The 17,914-nt window shown below is 45.4% G+C and overlaps 1 protein-coding gene across 6 annotated transcripts in view; it reads right to left on the bottom strand.

Moving 5' to 3' along the window:
* The window catches only part of NPAS3 (neuronal PAS domain protein 3), an 853,690-nt gene extending 847,685 nt beyond the window's left edge, over positions 1–6,005 (bottom strand). For 4 of the 6 annotated variants that reach the window (XM_049113041.1, XM_035719983.2, XM_025444087.3 and 1 more), the window contains exon 1: positions 5,466–6,004. In XM_049113041.1, coding sequence (XP_048968998.1) covers positions 5,466–5,623 — 158 coding nt within the window. In that variant the 5' untranslated portion in view covers positions 5,624–6,004. Of the gene's footprint in view, positions 1–1,063; positions 1,445–5,465 lie in introns of those variants that run through there. The other 2 variants (XM_049113038.1, XM_049113040.1) reach the window with 2 other exon arrangements.
* Positions 6,006–17,914: the final 11,909 nt, after the last annotated feature.

Below are 17,914 nucleotides of genomic sequence, written 5' to 3'. Positions count from 1 at the left end.
CTCGGCTGAGCCCCTTGCCTGGATATGCAATTCTCACCAGGAACTTTTTAAAACACAGATTCCCCAAACGGTAACTAACGGGGCATAGACGTTCCAACTGTTGGCACATTTTGAATCTCGCTGTTTACTCGCTAATTTGGATTTGAGGGTTTTCCTCTTCCTTTTTCTGTTTTTTCTTTGAGGAGCGGGGGAGTGGAAAGGAGGGCAAAGAAGGAGCCCCACGAGTTGCCAGGGCTAAGGGCGCATCCCGGGCGGCGGGGGCGGGCGGCGCGGGCGGGGGCGGGGGCGGGGGGCGGCGAGCGCGCCCCTCTGCTCGGGCCCGGCCTAGCTGCTCCGCGCGGAGACCGGAGACGGCCCCTCCGCGACACATTCCGGGCCTGGCGCGAGCTCCGCTCCCCGCCCCGGCCGCCGCCGCCGCCGCCGCCTCCTGCTCTCCTCCTCCTCCTCTCCTCCTCCTCCTCCTGTGCCTCCTCCTCCTCCTCTCCTCCTCCCCCTTCTCGCCTGCCTTCCCTCCCCCTCCCCAGCCTCATTCCTTCCTAGAGAGCAGCTGCCAAGGGACCTGAAGCGGCCCCGGGGATCCCCCGGCCCCCCACCCTCGCTGCTCCTCGTCACACCGCAGCCCCTTCTCTCTCTCTCTCTCTTTTTTTTTTTTTTTTTTGCTTGTTTCTCTCTTTTTTTTTCTTTTTTTTTTCTTTTTCTTTTTCTTTTTCTTTTTTTTTTTTTTTTGTCAGCGAGTCACTCCATTCGCCGAGCCGAGGAGGTGCGACCGCTCGCAGAGCCTGGCGCCGCCGCCGCCGCCGCCGCCGGAGCCCGCTCGCTGCCGCAGCCGCAGCCGCCGCCGCAGCCGCCGCAGCCGCCGCCGCCACCGGCGGACAATGCGCGCGGGGACCGCAGGCGAGCGCGGAGCCGCCAGCCCGCAGACGAGGTCCCGCGGGCTCGGGGCCCAGGAGGCGGGCTGCGGAACGGGCCCCCCACCGCGGCGGCGGCGGGGCGGCGGCGGCGGCGGCGGCGGCGGCGGGAGCGGCGGCCCCGGCGGCAGGTTCAATAAACAGAAAAGTGTTACCGTTCTCGCCTGGAAGGATCCTGCTGAAAGCTGGGCTTGGTGGGCGCCATCTTCCTGCTATTTTTTTTCCTCTCTTACTTTTTGCCTCTCTCCCCCCTCCCGGGTGGGGGGCGTGGGGAGGGCGGGGGTGTGCGTGTGCGTGGGGTGGCGGGAGTGAGTGCGGGCGTGCGCGGCGCTCGGCGGAGCCCGGCGGGCGGCGGCCGTGGCCCTGGCGCTGGCCCTGGCGCTGGCCCTGGCGCTGGCCCTGGCCGTGGCGGCGGCGGCGGCGGCGGCCGAGCTGCTGGGGCCGGGGCTGGGAGGCTACGGAAAAGTAGTGGGGCCGGAGCCTCGCCGGCGGCCGGCCGGCCCCTCGCGCCGCCGGTGCCTCTCGCCGCAGGTCGCCGCCTCCTCCGCCGCCTGCGCCTTCTCCTCCCCCTCCGCCGCCGCCGCCGCCGCCGCCGTCCATGCGCCGCAGAGCCCCCGCGGCCCGGGCCGCTCCGGCTCCCGAGACATGCCCAGCGCGGAGACAGCGACCGGCGGCGGCGGCGGCGGCGGCGGCGGAGGGGGAGGCGGAGGAGGCGGCGGGGGGAGGCTGCCGCGCGGGCCCGCGGACGGCCCGGCCCAGGGCCCCGCCGCCTCCGGGTTCTCGCCCCCGCGCGCCGCCACACCCCCGCGGCCGCCCCCACCCCGCCCCGCCCCCGCCCCGGAGCCGGCCCGGGGGCAGGTGGGGCACACACCCGCTCGGCGGGGGGCGGCCGGGGCCCGGGCCGGAGGGGCGGGAGGGGGAGGACGCGCGGGGGGTTCCCAGCTTGACCGCTGTGAAAGTATTTCTGGGCATTTTCCAGCTGCTTTGCTCCAGAGCGCTCTCGCACGCAGACACACCCCCCCTCCTCTCCCTCTCCCTCTCTCTCTCTCTCTCTCTCTCTCTCTCTCGTCTGGGGGACTGGGAAGCTCGGCTGCCAGCGCAACAACGCCACTCAGTTGCAGTTTCGAACACTTCCCTTCTCAGGAGTATCGCAACCAGGGAGAAAGAGAGAGGAACTGGGAGGCCCCGGGCGCGGCCTCGGACAGGACAGCGTCCCGGGAGCGCCCCCGAGACCGCGGAGACACGCGCGGGTGGGAGGGCGCCGACCCAGCCTGCGGGCCGCGGGAGCCCTGTGGGCGGGCGCGGCGGCTGCACAGCCACCTTGGTGCTCCCGCGCTCCCACCGACCTTTCCCGAGCTGGAACATCTGCATTATTCACGCGCACACGTATCTGCAGACCCTGGGGTTCACAGGTGAATCCCCAGGCGTTTCGACGCAGTTAGACGCGAACGCCTGTGCCACCTGGCCCCGGGCCCCTGGGACCTGGCACCCCTGCGATCAAGCGCTCTCTTTCCCCCCACCCCCGTTTTACAGCTCAGCGAGGGCTAGGGAAAGGGCCACCCCATGAAGGGCCAGTGGAGGAATCCCAGTACCTGGTAGACTCCGGTCAGAGCGCCCTCTCCACTAAACCACTCTGCCCGGGGTGGGCAGCTTTTCAGTCATGTGTCAACCAGGAAGGCAGAAAGGACTCCCAGCGCATTCCCACTTCGAATAGATGAAAGCCACACGGAAAACATCCGTCCTGTGGGGAGGCTTTGCATTCTACTTTAAACTTCAGGAAAAATAGACCCGAAAAGGGGTCCCATTCGGTCCCACCGCTCCAGTAAAGTGGGGGCCGAGAGTTGGAAACTTCGAGAACACAAGTGTTTTTCGTGGCAGACGCATTTAATCTGCGTGACGGTGTTTGAGTTCTCTTTGGAGTACACTCTACAGGTAGAAGATGAGAGTGATTGAAAAATGAACTGAAGTGGAGAGGATTGAGCACAAGATCTACACGGGCTGGCGGGGAAGGGGGAAAAGTTGCCAGTTGGAAGTTTTGGCTTCAGGACGGCCAGCCTAGGGCATTCCTGCCCAAAGATGACAAATGAGAGAAGCTGTGTTCTCCCGACAGGCCACTCTTAAACTTGAAAAGCCCCCAACTCCTGTCACTCGCTCATCAGACTCCCCCAAAGCACTCAATGCAAATATATATTTTGGTAAAATGATGTGTCACCGTTCACCTTAGCAGACACATTCAGGTCTTGAAGTGGAAACTAAGTCTGCCCCTCCTAGTGTCTAAAGCCTAACATGCTGGTGGCCTGGTGAAGTAGTGCCAGAGGACACGAGGACTTGGGACTCATGACTCAAACCCTCCCTTAAACGTTTGCCAATGATTTTCTTGCCTCACATGGCTCACTCCTCCGTCCCCAGATTAACAAAAATTAAACGCAGTAACAGGTGTCATCCTATCTGAATAATGAAACCAAAGAAAGCTCCATCTTTCACAGCTAGCACCTTCTCTCTGTCAATATGACTGGACATAGAAGAGAGGAAGGAAATAATACATCCCAAAGGCTAAGGTTTAGAGTTGATTATTTTTAAAGCTTTAGTCTTTAGGATCACACTGAGATTCAGAGACATGATAAAGTAGCCCAAATTCAAAGATGAAGGTGGAAGGCATCAGTGGAGCTTTCAGTGTTGGAGTGGGAGATATGGAGGATCACCCCCGGAGGCTCCTGACTTGTGGGGGAAATTGGCCCTGAGAAGATCTTTGTGGTGAAGGACACCAACACTCTGAGAGAAAACCTAAAGGCTGAAAATGCAGGACCACCTCTTATGCCCAATTTATATCTCATGGGTTAGTTGGAGGTCTCTGAAATTGTCCAAAGGCCATCTGACATATCTGACCCTTGGCTCCCTACTTCACAGACCACACTATTGGAATTATTGCCTGCACTTCCTAGTTAAGGTGACCACCAGATTATATTGTCATTTAAATGTTTTGTAAGTGACAAAAAAAACAAAAACAAAAACACCCTTACCTGAACCATGAAAAGGAAAAATCTAATTCTTTTCTAGTCCTTTATGTTTGAAAGATTCCCAGATCTTTTGTGTTGTAGGTTCTTGTAATCACGGAAAACAAGACTAAAATAATTTAAATTTAAAAATCTCTTTGACCAGAAATAGCCTGTGTTTGAGTTGTTCTCAAGACTCTCTTTTTAAAACTTCCGACAGTACTCAGAGCATATAATGAAGTCTTCTACAGAATATTTGCAGTACTGGGCATCAACTTGGAAAACACTCAGTGTGTTATGCAAAATCTGCTCTGGTCGCTGGGCCATTGGTTAGAAAGCACAAAATATGGCAGTGATAGATTATCTTAACCTTTTCAGTTTAAACACTGTTGGTTCAAATCAAAGGTTCTCAAATCAATGAAGTTTGAAATACAAGGTAAAAATAGGAACTGTTATTTGAATTATGCATTGTGTATATTTTAAGTTAAATGCCATTGGCAAATCTCTCAGATATTTAATCGTGTGCAATCTGGGAAACACAAATATTTAATTTCACACTTTCATGTGTTCTTTTTTTTTCTTCCATCTTCTATGAAACTGAGCCCCACAAATGGGAAGCTTACCTTTCATACTACATTGTTAGTTTTTCTCAGCACATTTTTGTGGATTACATTTTTTTTTAAACAAAATCTTGACAGATCACAACTTGTCCTTAAGGAAAAACTTTAGGGTTCTAGGGCTGTTGGTGGTGGTATCCCCCCAACCCCTTTCTTTCTTAATTGAATCAAAGAATGCTTACTAATTCAATATCACAACTGTATTTTATTTAAGTATATATATATTTACTTAAATAAATAAATAAATATATATATATATAGCTGTTTGGGAGAAATGCAAACAAGTAATACTTTAAAACTTCCTTCTCACCCACCTAGCCTAACTTTGTAAAATTTGCTTCCTAACTCGCATCTCTGAATCTTACGCATTTGCATTATAATGCATTTAAGATGAATACTTAACAGCGCCGAGGAGACTCGGATTTCATGCTGTATTTCCTTGTAGTAACAGGTGACATGATAACACTATTATGTAGAATTGCAAGTCTACAGCTACACGTGAAAATCGTTCCTATTCTGTTTGGAAACAAATGATCAATCAGCCTCCGGTGATCAATTGCCCCCCAGGCTGCCCGTCAGCTCGGGTCCGCACCCGGCAGAGGCATGAGGAAATTCCGCGGAAGGGGACTGGGATCCCAAACTTTGCAAAAGCACCTTGTGCTGTGTTCTAGGACTTCGCTGCAACTCCTAGGCTACACGGGGCTGGGGTTCTGGATTTGGGGCCAGGCAGAGGGCAAAGGATGATTTCACTTCGCCAGTACACTGGAGTGCCTTTCAATCCGAATTGTGAATGATTTTCCTCTTTCTCATCCGTAGAACGAGGAGCAAGCAAAGTAAGCCCTGACGATGTGCCTGCGTGTTGTAACGCATAAAACAGGAGGCAAAGTGAGTCCCACCCCAGCACCCCGGGGCGGGGGCACTATCCCAGCCCAGGCGGGACTACTCACCGCTGCTGGTAGGAGGTGATGCCCTGGACGTTCTGCGGGGTGCCGTTGGCCGCGGTGCCGGCCCTCCCCATGCCCGCGCCGGCCGGCACCCCCGCGGCCGCCCCGCCGGCCGCCGCGGCCGTCACCTGCACGCTGAAATCCGGAAAGATTCGGATCATCGCCGCGGCTTCGGCCCCCGGGCGCGGCGGCTCTGGGCGAGAGCTGGCGGGGGCTCGGGTTTGGGCTCCGGCGGCGGCGGCAGCAGCAGCGCGAGCAGCGGCGGCGGCAGCAGCGGAGCCAGGCACCAGCCTGCAATCCCATTAGTGAGCCGCGGCCACTGTGCGCGGCGGAGAGGCGCTTTGATGTGCGCGCAGCGGGCTGGGGTGGGGGGGCAGCGAGCGCCAGGAGGAGGTGCGGGGGGCGTGCGAGGGACTTGCAAACAGCAAAACGTGTCAGGGTGGGGCCTTTTTTCCCTTTTGGGGGGCGGTGGTGCTCCCCCCTCTTTCCAGGATGTTGCTCTCACTGGCTGCTCCGGCTGCGCGGCGCGAGCCCAGCTGAGGGAAGAAGGGGAGGGGTGGCGGAGGAAGGATGCACCGGGAGGCTTGGCGAGGACTTGGCCGGTGCAAGGGAATGACGGGCAGCGGAGGGTGCCTTTCTTTCCCGCCCCCTCTACACACACACAGACACACACACACACACACACACACACCGCGCACTTCCGACCCAAAGTGCAAGACGGAGGCGCGCGCTCTCCCCTCTTTTCTCTAGAGAAATAACCACCATCCAAGCAGGCTCGCGCCTCCCGCGGCTTCCAGCAACCTGGACTTCAGCCCGCGTGTGCAGGAATGGGGGCTCGGAGCTTCCCCTCCCACCCGGGACCCCTCTCTGCCAGTCTTCTTCACACCAGGCAGTGCGGGCGGTTGCCAACTGCAAGTTGGACTACTGGAGAACTTGATGCTTATCGAGAAGGGATGGTGTGCAAGGGAGAATGGGGGGAAGGGGGTCGGGCGGAGAAGCCGCTTTTGTGCAATGGAGAGTTTGATCCCTTTATAAGAAGGGACTCTCCTCGCTCCTGGTGGGCGGGCAGGTTAGTCTTGCACAAACTTGTGAGCTGGGGACTGTAGGTCCGTTTAGAGAGGTCCGGTTGCGCCCCCCATGACCCATCTCTATACTCCCTTTTCAGACGTTGAAACGAATAAATTAGCAGCCACAACTGAGGCGAACTCTGCAAATTCCAACCACCAGGGAAACAAAAAGAGAAAACACGTGCATTTATTTCCTCATGTCTCCCAGTTACTTCTCTGCATTATTACGTTGGTATTTCTTTAGGGGATGAGGAGGGATGCTTGTGATTTGGGCGCGCCTTTTTAATGACAACTTGCACTTCTTCTCGCCCTACCAGTGGGTGGGGGCTGCGGGAGTCGGTCTTTTCCCCCCACCCCTTGCCCAGGACCCCCTGTTGCCCCACTTCCTCCGTCTTCCTTCCGGCTTGCGAGCCGGGGCCGGAGTTGCGGGGCAGAGGCGCAGCCCCTGAGCGACGCGGGGCGCGACAGGGCTCCCCTCCTCTTGCACGCACCCACCCGCGGCCCGCTCGGCTGGTGCTGATGTGGGTTTCCCCGTCTCGTTCTCTCCTTTCCTCTCCCCGCGATCCGAGGCCGGGGCCCGGCAGCCGGGGGACGAGTGGCCGCCGCGCCCGCCGCACGAATCCAAGTTGGGCTCCGCGGAGCGTAGTGACCGCGGCCGCGCCGCCCCGGCCCTCGGCCAATAGCGCCTCGCTGGGCGAGACACCTGCTTAACCCTTCGAGCCTGGGGCGCAGCCGGCCGGCGGGGACCCAAAAGGGCAGGGCCGATTGGCCAGAAGTTGCAAAGGCCGAGAGCGGCAGAGACCGCCCAGCCCGGCGTTCCCGCACGAGGTGCCGGGGCCAGACGCCCGCCCTCGCCGCAGAACTGGACGGCCCCGGCCACCCTCCTGCCTCCCGGGGAGCAGCCGAGCCGCACAAAGGCCGGCCCGCGCCCCGGCTGCGTCCCGCGCCGGCCTAGGCAATCTCTGCACTCCCCTAACCCGAGTCGGTTTCCGGAGGATCCTCCCGCGCCCGGCAGCCGCAGGGAGACAGAGGGAGGGAGCCCCAGCTCTCGCTGGCCGGGCCCACGGCGCAGCTGCGTTTCCATTTTCCTCTCAAAGAAAATGCTTTGGACGGCAGATAATACCAGGAGATATGAAACTGCTTCGTCCCCCACATGTTGCACGTAAAAAGAATCGTAATGAGCATCTGCGCCGTGTGCTGGGGTTCCCACGAGTTAGTCGAAGACCTAACCGAGGTCCTGACTCCTTCCTTCCTGGAAAGGGGTCATTTGCTAGTTTAGCGGCATTTCATTCGGAGATACTTGCTTTTCAAAGGCCAAACTCAAGGTCTTAGAGAACGGGGTGAGGGGTGGGGAGAGTGGAGGGTCTGAGTAGATGGAAAACCGCCTTGTAAGGATGTGGTCACAGATGTGAGTCCCATTCCCCCCCCCCTCCCCCCCCCAGAGCACCGCAGCCAGGAGATGTGGGTTGACTTGGGTCTCTGCGCCCTCTCCTCCCCACCTCTCACCCTCAGGGCGGGATCTGAAGAGAGAGATCTCAAATACCATCCCTTGACTCTGAGCTGGCTTTCCAGCTGAAAGGATGGAGTCCATGGCAATTCTAGAGAGGTCAGGAATGTTTTAGGGGTTTGGAAGAGTTCTCCTCGGACTGCATGGGTCAAGGTACGCAGTACTATAGGCCAAAGGATCCAAGTAAATGGCTGATGAATGAAGATAGAAATCAACACAGATCCAGGCAGTGGCTTTCTATAAAATAGCATTAGTTTGAATTTTTGGCCCATTGTGGGTTGGTGCTGTGCTTGCCACCTGATATCTAGGTCAGCCAGTTGATGGAGGCTTCCAGCAAGTGGCTCCAGCTTCCATATGTACTTTGACTCTTGTAGCATAATTCAATATTCCAAGCTAGATCTGGTTGATCCAGAAGCAGTCCCAATGTGCCAAATGATGCCAAAGAGGGGAAACCCTCTTTGGCCAAAAGAGTAGAATTTTTAGAAAATTACTTTCCCTTTTAAAGTTTCTCTGCGCAACCAACAGGGAATTATATTTGTAGACAATATCACAGTTCTTTGTTTCAATGCAATTCTAGGAACAGAAAAGATCAGGGATTATATTTTTATTAACTACTTGTTTTACAGAATAGTGGGTCTGGAAATATGTGGCCCTGCTTTGTTTCCCTTCTGGAGGACAAGTTTTTCTCGGAAGATTAAAGGGCAAATAGAAAGAATATGTGAGATCTGTTGTTAGACATTAAGACTAGATATGCTGAAGCTCACTTCAATTATACTTTATATTATTAAAAGAGAGTTTAATGAGCACATTCAACTTCAAAGGTCCAAGCTGTCAACCCCATATTTAAGAGAACTAATAGAGCTCCTGCCCTCCAGAAAGTTTCTTTTCTAAAATAGAAATACACAGAATACTCAAAGAAGACTGGCACTGTAGATTCCCTTAGAATGCCTATAAATGGGTTTTGGTATTTTGTCCTTACATGTGTAATTCTGGAAGTTTGGTTTGCATGCATGAGAGACAAAAAGTCCTTATTGGATCTGCTTATCTCCATGTTCATTAAGGACCTTAAGCAAAATATAAGTTTATTCGCTCATTAGTAATTCAGATTTCATTACTCTTTCGGTTAAAATCTTTACATGCTGGCAGCTGTTTTGAAATATTTTGAAAGTTGCTTTGGCACTCATCCAACTAAATGGGCTCCAGTTAGCATTAACCTGTATACTTTTTCATCTTGTATTCTCCTCCCCCCTAAAATCTACGTATTAGTGTATGTTGTCTAGATCTAGAAAGAATTTTGTGATGTTTTAAACCCTCCATATATGCAAATGATACACATACAGCTATCAAAATTACATTTTTTACATCTTCATCTTTGTTGTCAGTGTACAACTATGCCTTTTGCTCATATGATAAAAATATCTATTCTCTGGAAATTCATTTCCATACTTAGAGTTAAATGGTTTTTACTTTGAATTTTCACTATTGGCTGTCAGAAGCTACCACTGACAGGTAGGAGAGAGGAGCTACAGAGCTTAATTGCAACTAATTTTTGCTTTACTTTGGTCAGATATTTAAGAGGAAAACAAAAAGTACATAGAGATCAGGATAACATGAAGCAAAACAAAACAAACAGAATGAAAATACTGTATGTAATGAATAAGGTAAGAGATGTTTTACTCTGAAAGGTTGAGTGTTTTATGCACGTGATCGTGCTGCAGTGAGAGATTTTTTTTTCTTTTTAAAAGTAAAAACAAAAACAAGCCAAAACAAAACCTCATGTGATAATTTACAACAATCTGTGTGAGAGAGTCTTCATTGTAGAAAGATCCATGAGCTGAAATTAAGATCCCTCCATACCGTGGGAAGGAGATTTTACATTTTGTAGAGGGGTTAAATATTTGATTTAAACAATTTTCCATCTTTGCTCTTCAATCCAAACTGAATTCAGCTCCTACTGCTACATTTGCCATGCTATTAACATGTCCTCTAGTCCATTCAAAAGGAAGACTATAATGTCAAGGGAGGAAAAAAAGTAACATAAACTTGGCGATATGCACTTTCTTGATATTCCAGAAGAGAAACTAAGGAATTAAGAGAGAATATCTAATAAATCATTATTTATAATATATGTATGTTCATATATAATATATAAGGAGAGTACTGAGGATTTTTCATATTAATACTACCTATATCAAATACTGAATATCTCAAGCTATTATGCTAAACTAATTCTCAGAGGACTTTATAAATATATAGTAGAAAGAGAAGAGATTTAGTTAAGAGAGGAAATCCTTTAGCTATTTTTAAAATTCAGCAGCAGGCAGTAGGGATGAGGAATTGTTTTTTTTAAAAAATTGGTGGGAAAGGGTCTCAAACCTGTATGTGTGTGTTTTTATTACAATATTCACACATTGTGGCACATATTATTCCAAGGCATCTGCCAATCAATTGACTCTGACTAAAGCTAAATTTAGACTTAAATGAAAAATAATTAAATGCTCTCAACATATACAAAAGCCTAATCTTAAAATTTGCTTTTGCATATTTCTTAATAATTCTGGATTTGGTTTTGGAGATGAAATATTTCTGGTTTTTATAGAGACAACTTAAAACCTACCTGTGGTTATATATGTTGGTCACAAATGTTGGTTCTAGTCTCTTCGATTACTGTCAGCATCCTTAGAACTTGCACAAAGCTACTAAGTGTGAGTTGGTACTTGCACCACAAATCCAGTGAGTGACCCATGCACAGTTTTATTTCAGTGAAAATTTAACCTAATGCTAACTGGAAATTTCATTACCATTTGATTCGGTTCCTTCACGTAGGCATATTTCTATAGCCACTGGAATATAGCATATTCTTCAATGAATTTGTGTGTGTTTGTGAATTTTAAAATTATTAATTCAATGAACTGGTTTTTGAAGTAGTGACTAATTGTTTTGGATTACTTTTTTTTTTTCCAAAATGAAAACAATCATTCCAGATGAATTTTTGCTTGATTTTTTCATTTTCTGCAGGATAGGACATTTTATAAACCTAATCACACGGCAAATCAAAGGATTGGTTTTATTACGCTCCATGCTGAGTCAACCATTCTGTTTCTATTAAACTGTTATGTCTCTTCACTTAGAGTAGTGATTCTCAAAACTTTAGCGTGCATTAGAATCACAAGAAGGGCTTATTAAAACACAGATTTCTGAGCCTGACCTTTACAAGATCTTTTCCAATAAGGGAAGGAGGTGCTAATAATTTGCATTTCCAGCAAACTCCTAGGTGATACTGATATAGTTGATCCATGCACCATATTTGAGAAGCATTAGTTACCTGCAAGGTTTACCATAGAAGATTGGGATGGGAGATCTAGATTCAGATCCTGATACTATACACCGAGCGGTCAAGGGCAAGTTATTGAACTCTCTCAGCTTCCACAATCTAACCTGGTATTAATTCACCCAGCAAAAATGGATTTGTCTTGTGTGGTGGCATTCCGACACAGTTCCTTCTTTAGGAGCAAAAAGTTTATTAGCAGAGGTAAATATATAAAGAAATAGATTGCAACAAAGTATCTTAGGAGCAACAATAGACGCGTGTGAAATTCGCAAAAGCGCCATGGGGGATAGGGGCTGAACCAAATGAATAATAAAATATGGTCAGGAGCTTGGGGTGAGAATCATGCACTCTGGGTTTGAATACAGTTCTACCTTTTACAAACTGAGTGACTTCAGGCAATTTGTTAATTTCTCCCAAACCTTAGTTCCTTCATTTGGAAAAAAAAAAAATAATGATATGGTTCTCAAAGGATTGTTATAAGGACTATTTGTTATAAAGTGTATAAAGTACTTAGGACAGTGCCTGACTTAGGTTAATTATTCAGTGAAAAGTAGTCACCAACATGAGAACAATCTCTAAATTCTCTTCCAAGATCTCTTCCTTAGAGATGGGAAAGGTCCTGAAATTTACCCAGGAAAGTAATGCAATATTTACATGATCTATTGATGAATGTTGACAGGTCTAAAATGTTATTAATTTTAAACTCTAGAACAATATACTTGCAACTATGTATGGTTAATTTTTTTTATCAAAGTCAAGAAAGGTAACATAAAAATACTGCAAGTGTTCCCCAGAGTCTGGTACACTTTTGATAAAGACTAAAGTTCTGCTTTACACAAAGGATAGTAAAATTCTGGCATTAATCGTGTGCATGATCTGTAGAGGCATAAAATAAAATATTTATTTTTTTAAGAGTGAAAATACACTTTGCAATTACATATTGCTTTGTTATCAAGTCATGAATGGATTATTATGAATATATTAGAGTTTTGATTTTGAGTAGAATTCCAAAATAGGTACTTTGTTTTCTTATACTGTACAGGAAGTGGGCACAGTTTGGAGCAAAGCAATTCAGATACCTAATGTTGTAGATCTGGGAACAGGAAATTAATTTTCCCTCTATTCTCCTAAAAAAAAGATGAGAAAAGAAAATAAAAATTGGAATGACACTCCAGGAGGTTGGAAAAGTGAAACACCTAAGGAGCTAGATGAAGTTCCACAGCAGAAATAAGTTTCCATTATACGGAAACTGAAGAGGATCACTTGTGGAGATGCAGAACAAGATAACTATCCTCATTCAGATTAAGAAATTTTTCACGAGGGGTCTGTTGGAGTCAATGTCCCTTAATTTCATATTTTTTATAGACATCATTTTTAATTATATTATCTCTATACCATAAGAAAAACGTCATCAGGGCAGCCCCGGTGGCTCAGTGGTTTAGCCCCGTCTTCAGCCCAGGGCGTAATCCTGGGGCCCCGGGATCGAGTCCACATCAGGCTCCCTGAATGGAGCCGGCTTCTCCCTCTGCCGGTGTCTCTGCCTCTCTTTCTCTCTGTCTCAGTCATGAATAAATAAATAAAATCTTAAAAAAGAAAAGAAAAACATCATCACGCTGTTTTCCAAGTGCTGTATAGTCTTTCTAACATGGTTTACACAGGCAATCACAAATATTTTTTTATCATTATTCTTTGTCATTATTCAAAGTCTTGTTCAAAGTAGAAAAACTGAGTTATTGTGAAATGAAACTGAGTTTCATTTTTCAAAACCTCTAATCCAGAAAACAGAGAAAAATCTGTAATTTAAGTATTTACAGTAATTAATTTTATTTAAGTACCCTGGACAGCTGCTCAAGATATAGACCAAGGAGGAAGTAACTGAACCTTTTGAAGTTAAATTACTATTTGTTGTTAGTGATTCATAATCAAAGGCATATCTCAAAGAGATGATAAGCTACTGAAGAATTAATCATTTAATATATAATTTAAAATAATCTTGTTCAGGAATTATATCTCGACTGTCAGATATATATTTGAATAAAGTTCCAGAAGTAGCTTCTTGACTGACTTATTTACAGAGACAAGTTTCCAATGTTTGTGTCTCAGGGAAATCAAGAAAGGATGTTATCAGAAATGTTATCTGTGTATCTCTGAATTCTGCTTTAACTTAACTTATTTTGACTGAGAAATGATCTCTCCTAAAAAGTGATTTGTGTGGTCAAACCCAAAGAAAACCACAGATTTGAGGAAGACTCATTAACAATTATATGAGAGAAAATATATAACCCAATTGTTCAAATTTGAAACTTTTGCCAATCTTATTTACTTTTATTTTGGAGAATGATACAAAGTATTTTCACTTGGAAATTGCCTTGTTGACAAGGACCTTAGCTTATTATGATTTCCTCATCTTTAACTCTTTCTAAAAAGAAACACTGGACGTTATACAAGTAAAATAAACTATATATGAAATCACTTCAGCTTTGTATAACAAAAACCAAAGATAATAATTGCTTACATCAGATAGAAGTATTTTTCTCTCATGTAAACATTTGGAAGTAGATGGTCCAAGATAGATGTACCCGAATTGTCAAGCAAGGACCTGGATTCCTTCCATCTTGTTTCTCTACCATGCCAATACTGTTGAACTAATCCATACCATCCAAGATGATCAGCTACTGCATCCACATTGTACAAAGCAGGATAGAAGTACCAGAGTAAGGGAGAGAAGATCCAGAGTATGGATCTTCCTCTTAAAAACATACTTTAGAAGTGACATATACTATCCTTATTTCTCAGTTATCAAAATTTACTCACATAGCCATGAATGGCTGCAAGATACGCTGGGAAATGAAGTCTATATTATAGTCATGCGGCCAGATAAAAATCAAGAGTTCCATTACTGTAGAATAAGGAGACCGCCCAACTCAGAAATCCACTTGACATTAGGAGACAAACACATCCAGAGAAGTAACTCTTCATTGAAGTTTATGAAGATTAGTTTCAAACAGTGTTTATTTGAAACCTAGTAATAACCACATTCTGAAGTATTCACCAAGATGCATTCTAATTGCCATTGAAGCCAAAGAGAAAGGGATATAGTAATAAAATGTGATTGCATTTTTTCTTTTTTTAGAGAGAAGATGACAAATTTTTCAGAATTCTAGTATAATAAGAAATTTTGTATAGTGAGGTGTGATTTTCATTTGATCCATGGCTGAATAAAGCCTAAACAAATGTGCAAATATTATTTATTCAATAATGACGTGGTCAACTCTTGTTCTTTTGGCCTGCACTCAGAATATGAAGGAGGGGTATCAAGGATTGAGATTACCCCATCACCATGTTTATACTTTGTAGAATTTAGAGGGAACAGGGACTCTAGGAAGCCTCACCCACACCTTTCATTGAGGGAATAGCTGTAGGCATTCATCAGTTTGAGAATGGGAGAATCTGCTTTTGGTGATCTCAGATGTCCTTACCATCTGATTCTGCACAAAGGCAAAACAGAGCTATAGAATAACTTGCTCCCCCCAACCATTCCCTACTAAGACTCTTTAACTTTCAACTCAAGCTTATTTTGAACTTTTCTAAATTCCTATTTTCTTTTTAATTGTTACCATTTGAAAATTACAGAGAAACTCAAATACTTTAAAAACAGTTTAGAAAGGTCCATATTAAAAAAAAAAAAGGTCCATATTCTGGAATATATGCTAAGGGTCAGGAGAAGAAAAACTTGAGTCAGAGTACCTAGGTTTTAACATAGCCAAGGACTTGAAGGAAATTACTTGACCTCTCAGGGAAGAGTCGCTTTCATTCATTTCCTTTCATTAATGCATAAATCTATTTCAATACTCCTTGAGCACCTACTATATGCCAAGTATTCTTTTAAACAGTGGGTCTACAGCAGGATACAAAACAAAGCTGCTAGTAATGGATCTTTCACTATAGGTAAGAGGAGATAGTAATAAATGGATATCTATAGCAGTTGGAAAAGACAACTTCATAGGGTTGTTATAAGGATGAACTAAGGCAAAAAAAAAAGTGGTTAGCCTAGTTCCTGACATGCAAACACACTTCTAGGTGGGAACTATTACTGATGATATTACATGGATATCAGAATAGTATGAATCAGAAAATTCAAGTTCACAGTAATGGTCTAAAATAACATGCCTAGTCTGCATTGAAGGTGTCATTCCTGGGATGTCTGGGTGGCTCAGTCGATTAAGCAACCGACTCTTGATTTCAGCTCAGGCCACCACCTCAGACTCCCTGTTCAGTCATAGTCTGCTTGAGATTCTCTCACTCTCCCTCTGCTCCTCACCACTGCGGGCTTTTGTGTATTCTCACCATTTCTCTCTCTCAAATAAATAACTAAATAAATCTTTAGAAGGTGTTAGTCCTATCATCTTATTTTTATTTGGTTAAAAAATTCTTTCAACATCTAATAAAAAATAACCCCACATTAAATTAATTTGTTCCTATCCTTTCCTATTTCTCTGATTTGTCAGAGTAAAATATATTTTTTAAAAAACAAAAACAAAAAAACCTAATGTTGTTAAAATGGGTAAAGAAATTGAAATGAAAAATGAATATGTCTTGATTATCTGCTGCCAGTTGGGCACTGTGTTTGGCATTCAATACACATGCTTTCCTTTAATGCCTGGTATAGGCCTATAAAGTAATTCTTATTAGCCCCATGTTTACAGATGGAAAAATTTCTAAATTTCAACACATTCCAGTAAATATCTGAGACAACTAAAGAAAAAGAAAGGCAACTAAAATAGTTTATGTTTTTTAATTGCCAGTTATTTTGGCCACAAGTATTTTTCCTCTAAGACACAGGTATGTAATGCCTCCAATGAGACTGAGAAGAGAGTTTTTATATCTTATGAATTAATTTTCCTAAAATAAATCAGGATTTTTTTTCCCTTTCTCTGTTAGGTTCACTTAGTTATAATATAAAGCAATGACAACACTTCAGTTCAAATAGGAATGGTCATAGAAATTTTAAGAGCTTTTTTTCTATTAGGTAATGTAATGATGGTATAGATCAATAATTCTCTAGATATGTTCCCAAACTTCATCATCATCACAGAAACTTGTTAGAAGTGCAAATTCTTAAGCCTTACCTCATGAATAAAATCCTCTGAGAGTGGGAGCTGGGAAGCTGTGTTTTAACATCCTCCAGATTATTGTGATGTACCCTGAAGTCTGAAGATTACTGTTGGTGACCAATAAAAGATGTTAAGGATAATTATAATACTATTTTTTTTGAAGCAAGAGTCTTTTTCTTAGCCTAAAAAAATGTATGCGATTAGTTTCCTCTCATGAAAAAAGAAAGCAGAAAACAAGACATTCCTTTATAGACTCCAAATTTATATACATTTCCAAATATCACCAGTTTGGGAGTTGTGCAGATAGTAGAGCTATATGTAGCAAATATTTCAGAGGCAACCAAAGACTGATTCCCTTTCTAAATTCTTCTGCTTCCAAAAGAGTAGGGAATATATTTCACTTAAGATCCTGAAAGCACAGAAGAGAACACCAACAGAAAGAGAGAATACAGAGCCCTCACCTGCTTTAGAGACTTACTTTTGTACCTGGAGGGCCAGAAGGAGCAGGTCCTGTTCAATATGTAGGAGGCCAGAGAGCGGGATTGGTTTGTTAAACCTGTCACTGAGATTAGAGCTTCCCGAAGCTCCTGTCCTAACATCAAGTCAATTTCTTGCTAAACTCTTTCTCATTTTAAATGGGAAAAAGATTAGACTGTTGAGTGCTTGGGGAAAAATATAAAACTGGCTGGTAGGCAAGCTTTCTTTTTTAAAAGAAAAATTCTCTCAGCCTTCTGAACTCAGAGATAGCTTAATAAAAGTTACAGAAAAGTCTCAAATGAGTGGAAGAAAATGAGAGGGTAAGAAAAAGGCAACCAGATACCACTTAAAATCAGTGTCCCTTCTAAGGGATAAACAAAACACCTCCAAAGTTCTTACAACGGTCCTATCAAGACAGAGGAAGAAACTAAAAAAACGATTCAAAATATTTGGAGCCTTTAACTTCAGGAGAAGGTAGGAAACACATGACATAGGATGCAAAACAATGCGTAACGATCAAAGTAGCCATGTTTCTCACAGGTACACTTGCCCTTCTGTGTTATGGACACCCTTCTCACCAGGTCATCAGCAAATCCTTGGGCAGAGACCTGTTGCAAAATATAATAGAAAGAGAGCAAAGAAGACTAAATTGTATTTTCATACAAACACAAAAAGTAGTAAAGAAAGGATTCCTTTTTTTTTTTTTTAACAATCACAAGGGATTCCTAAAGCTGAAATTATCGCCCCAGTCTGTTTTCCACAGAGCCGTGGCTTGCAGGATAGTTTTGAAAAATGAAGCTATTGCAAAAGTCACTGAAGCAAAGTTCCTAGAGTTAGTTTCACTGGGCACTGGTGAGAAAGTTTCATGAACTAAGCTGGAGAAATAGTCCAAGAGATCTTGAAGCAGATGGACAATGTAGACTTTAGCCCAAATTCAGAATTTTACCAAATTATTT

This window comes from Canis lupus, chromosome 8 (assembly GCF_003254725.2).
Source record: "Canis lupus dingo isolate Sandy chromosome 8, ASM325472v2, whole genome shotgun sequence".
NCBI classification, from domain to species: domain Eukaryota; kingdom Metazoa; phylum Chordata; class Mammalia; order Carnivora; family Canidae; genus Canis; species Canis lupus.
The sequence above is the reverse complement of the archived record's forward strand: the minus strand, read 5'-3'. Positions and strand labels throughout refer to the sequence as shown.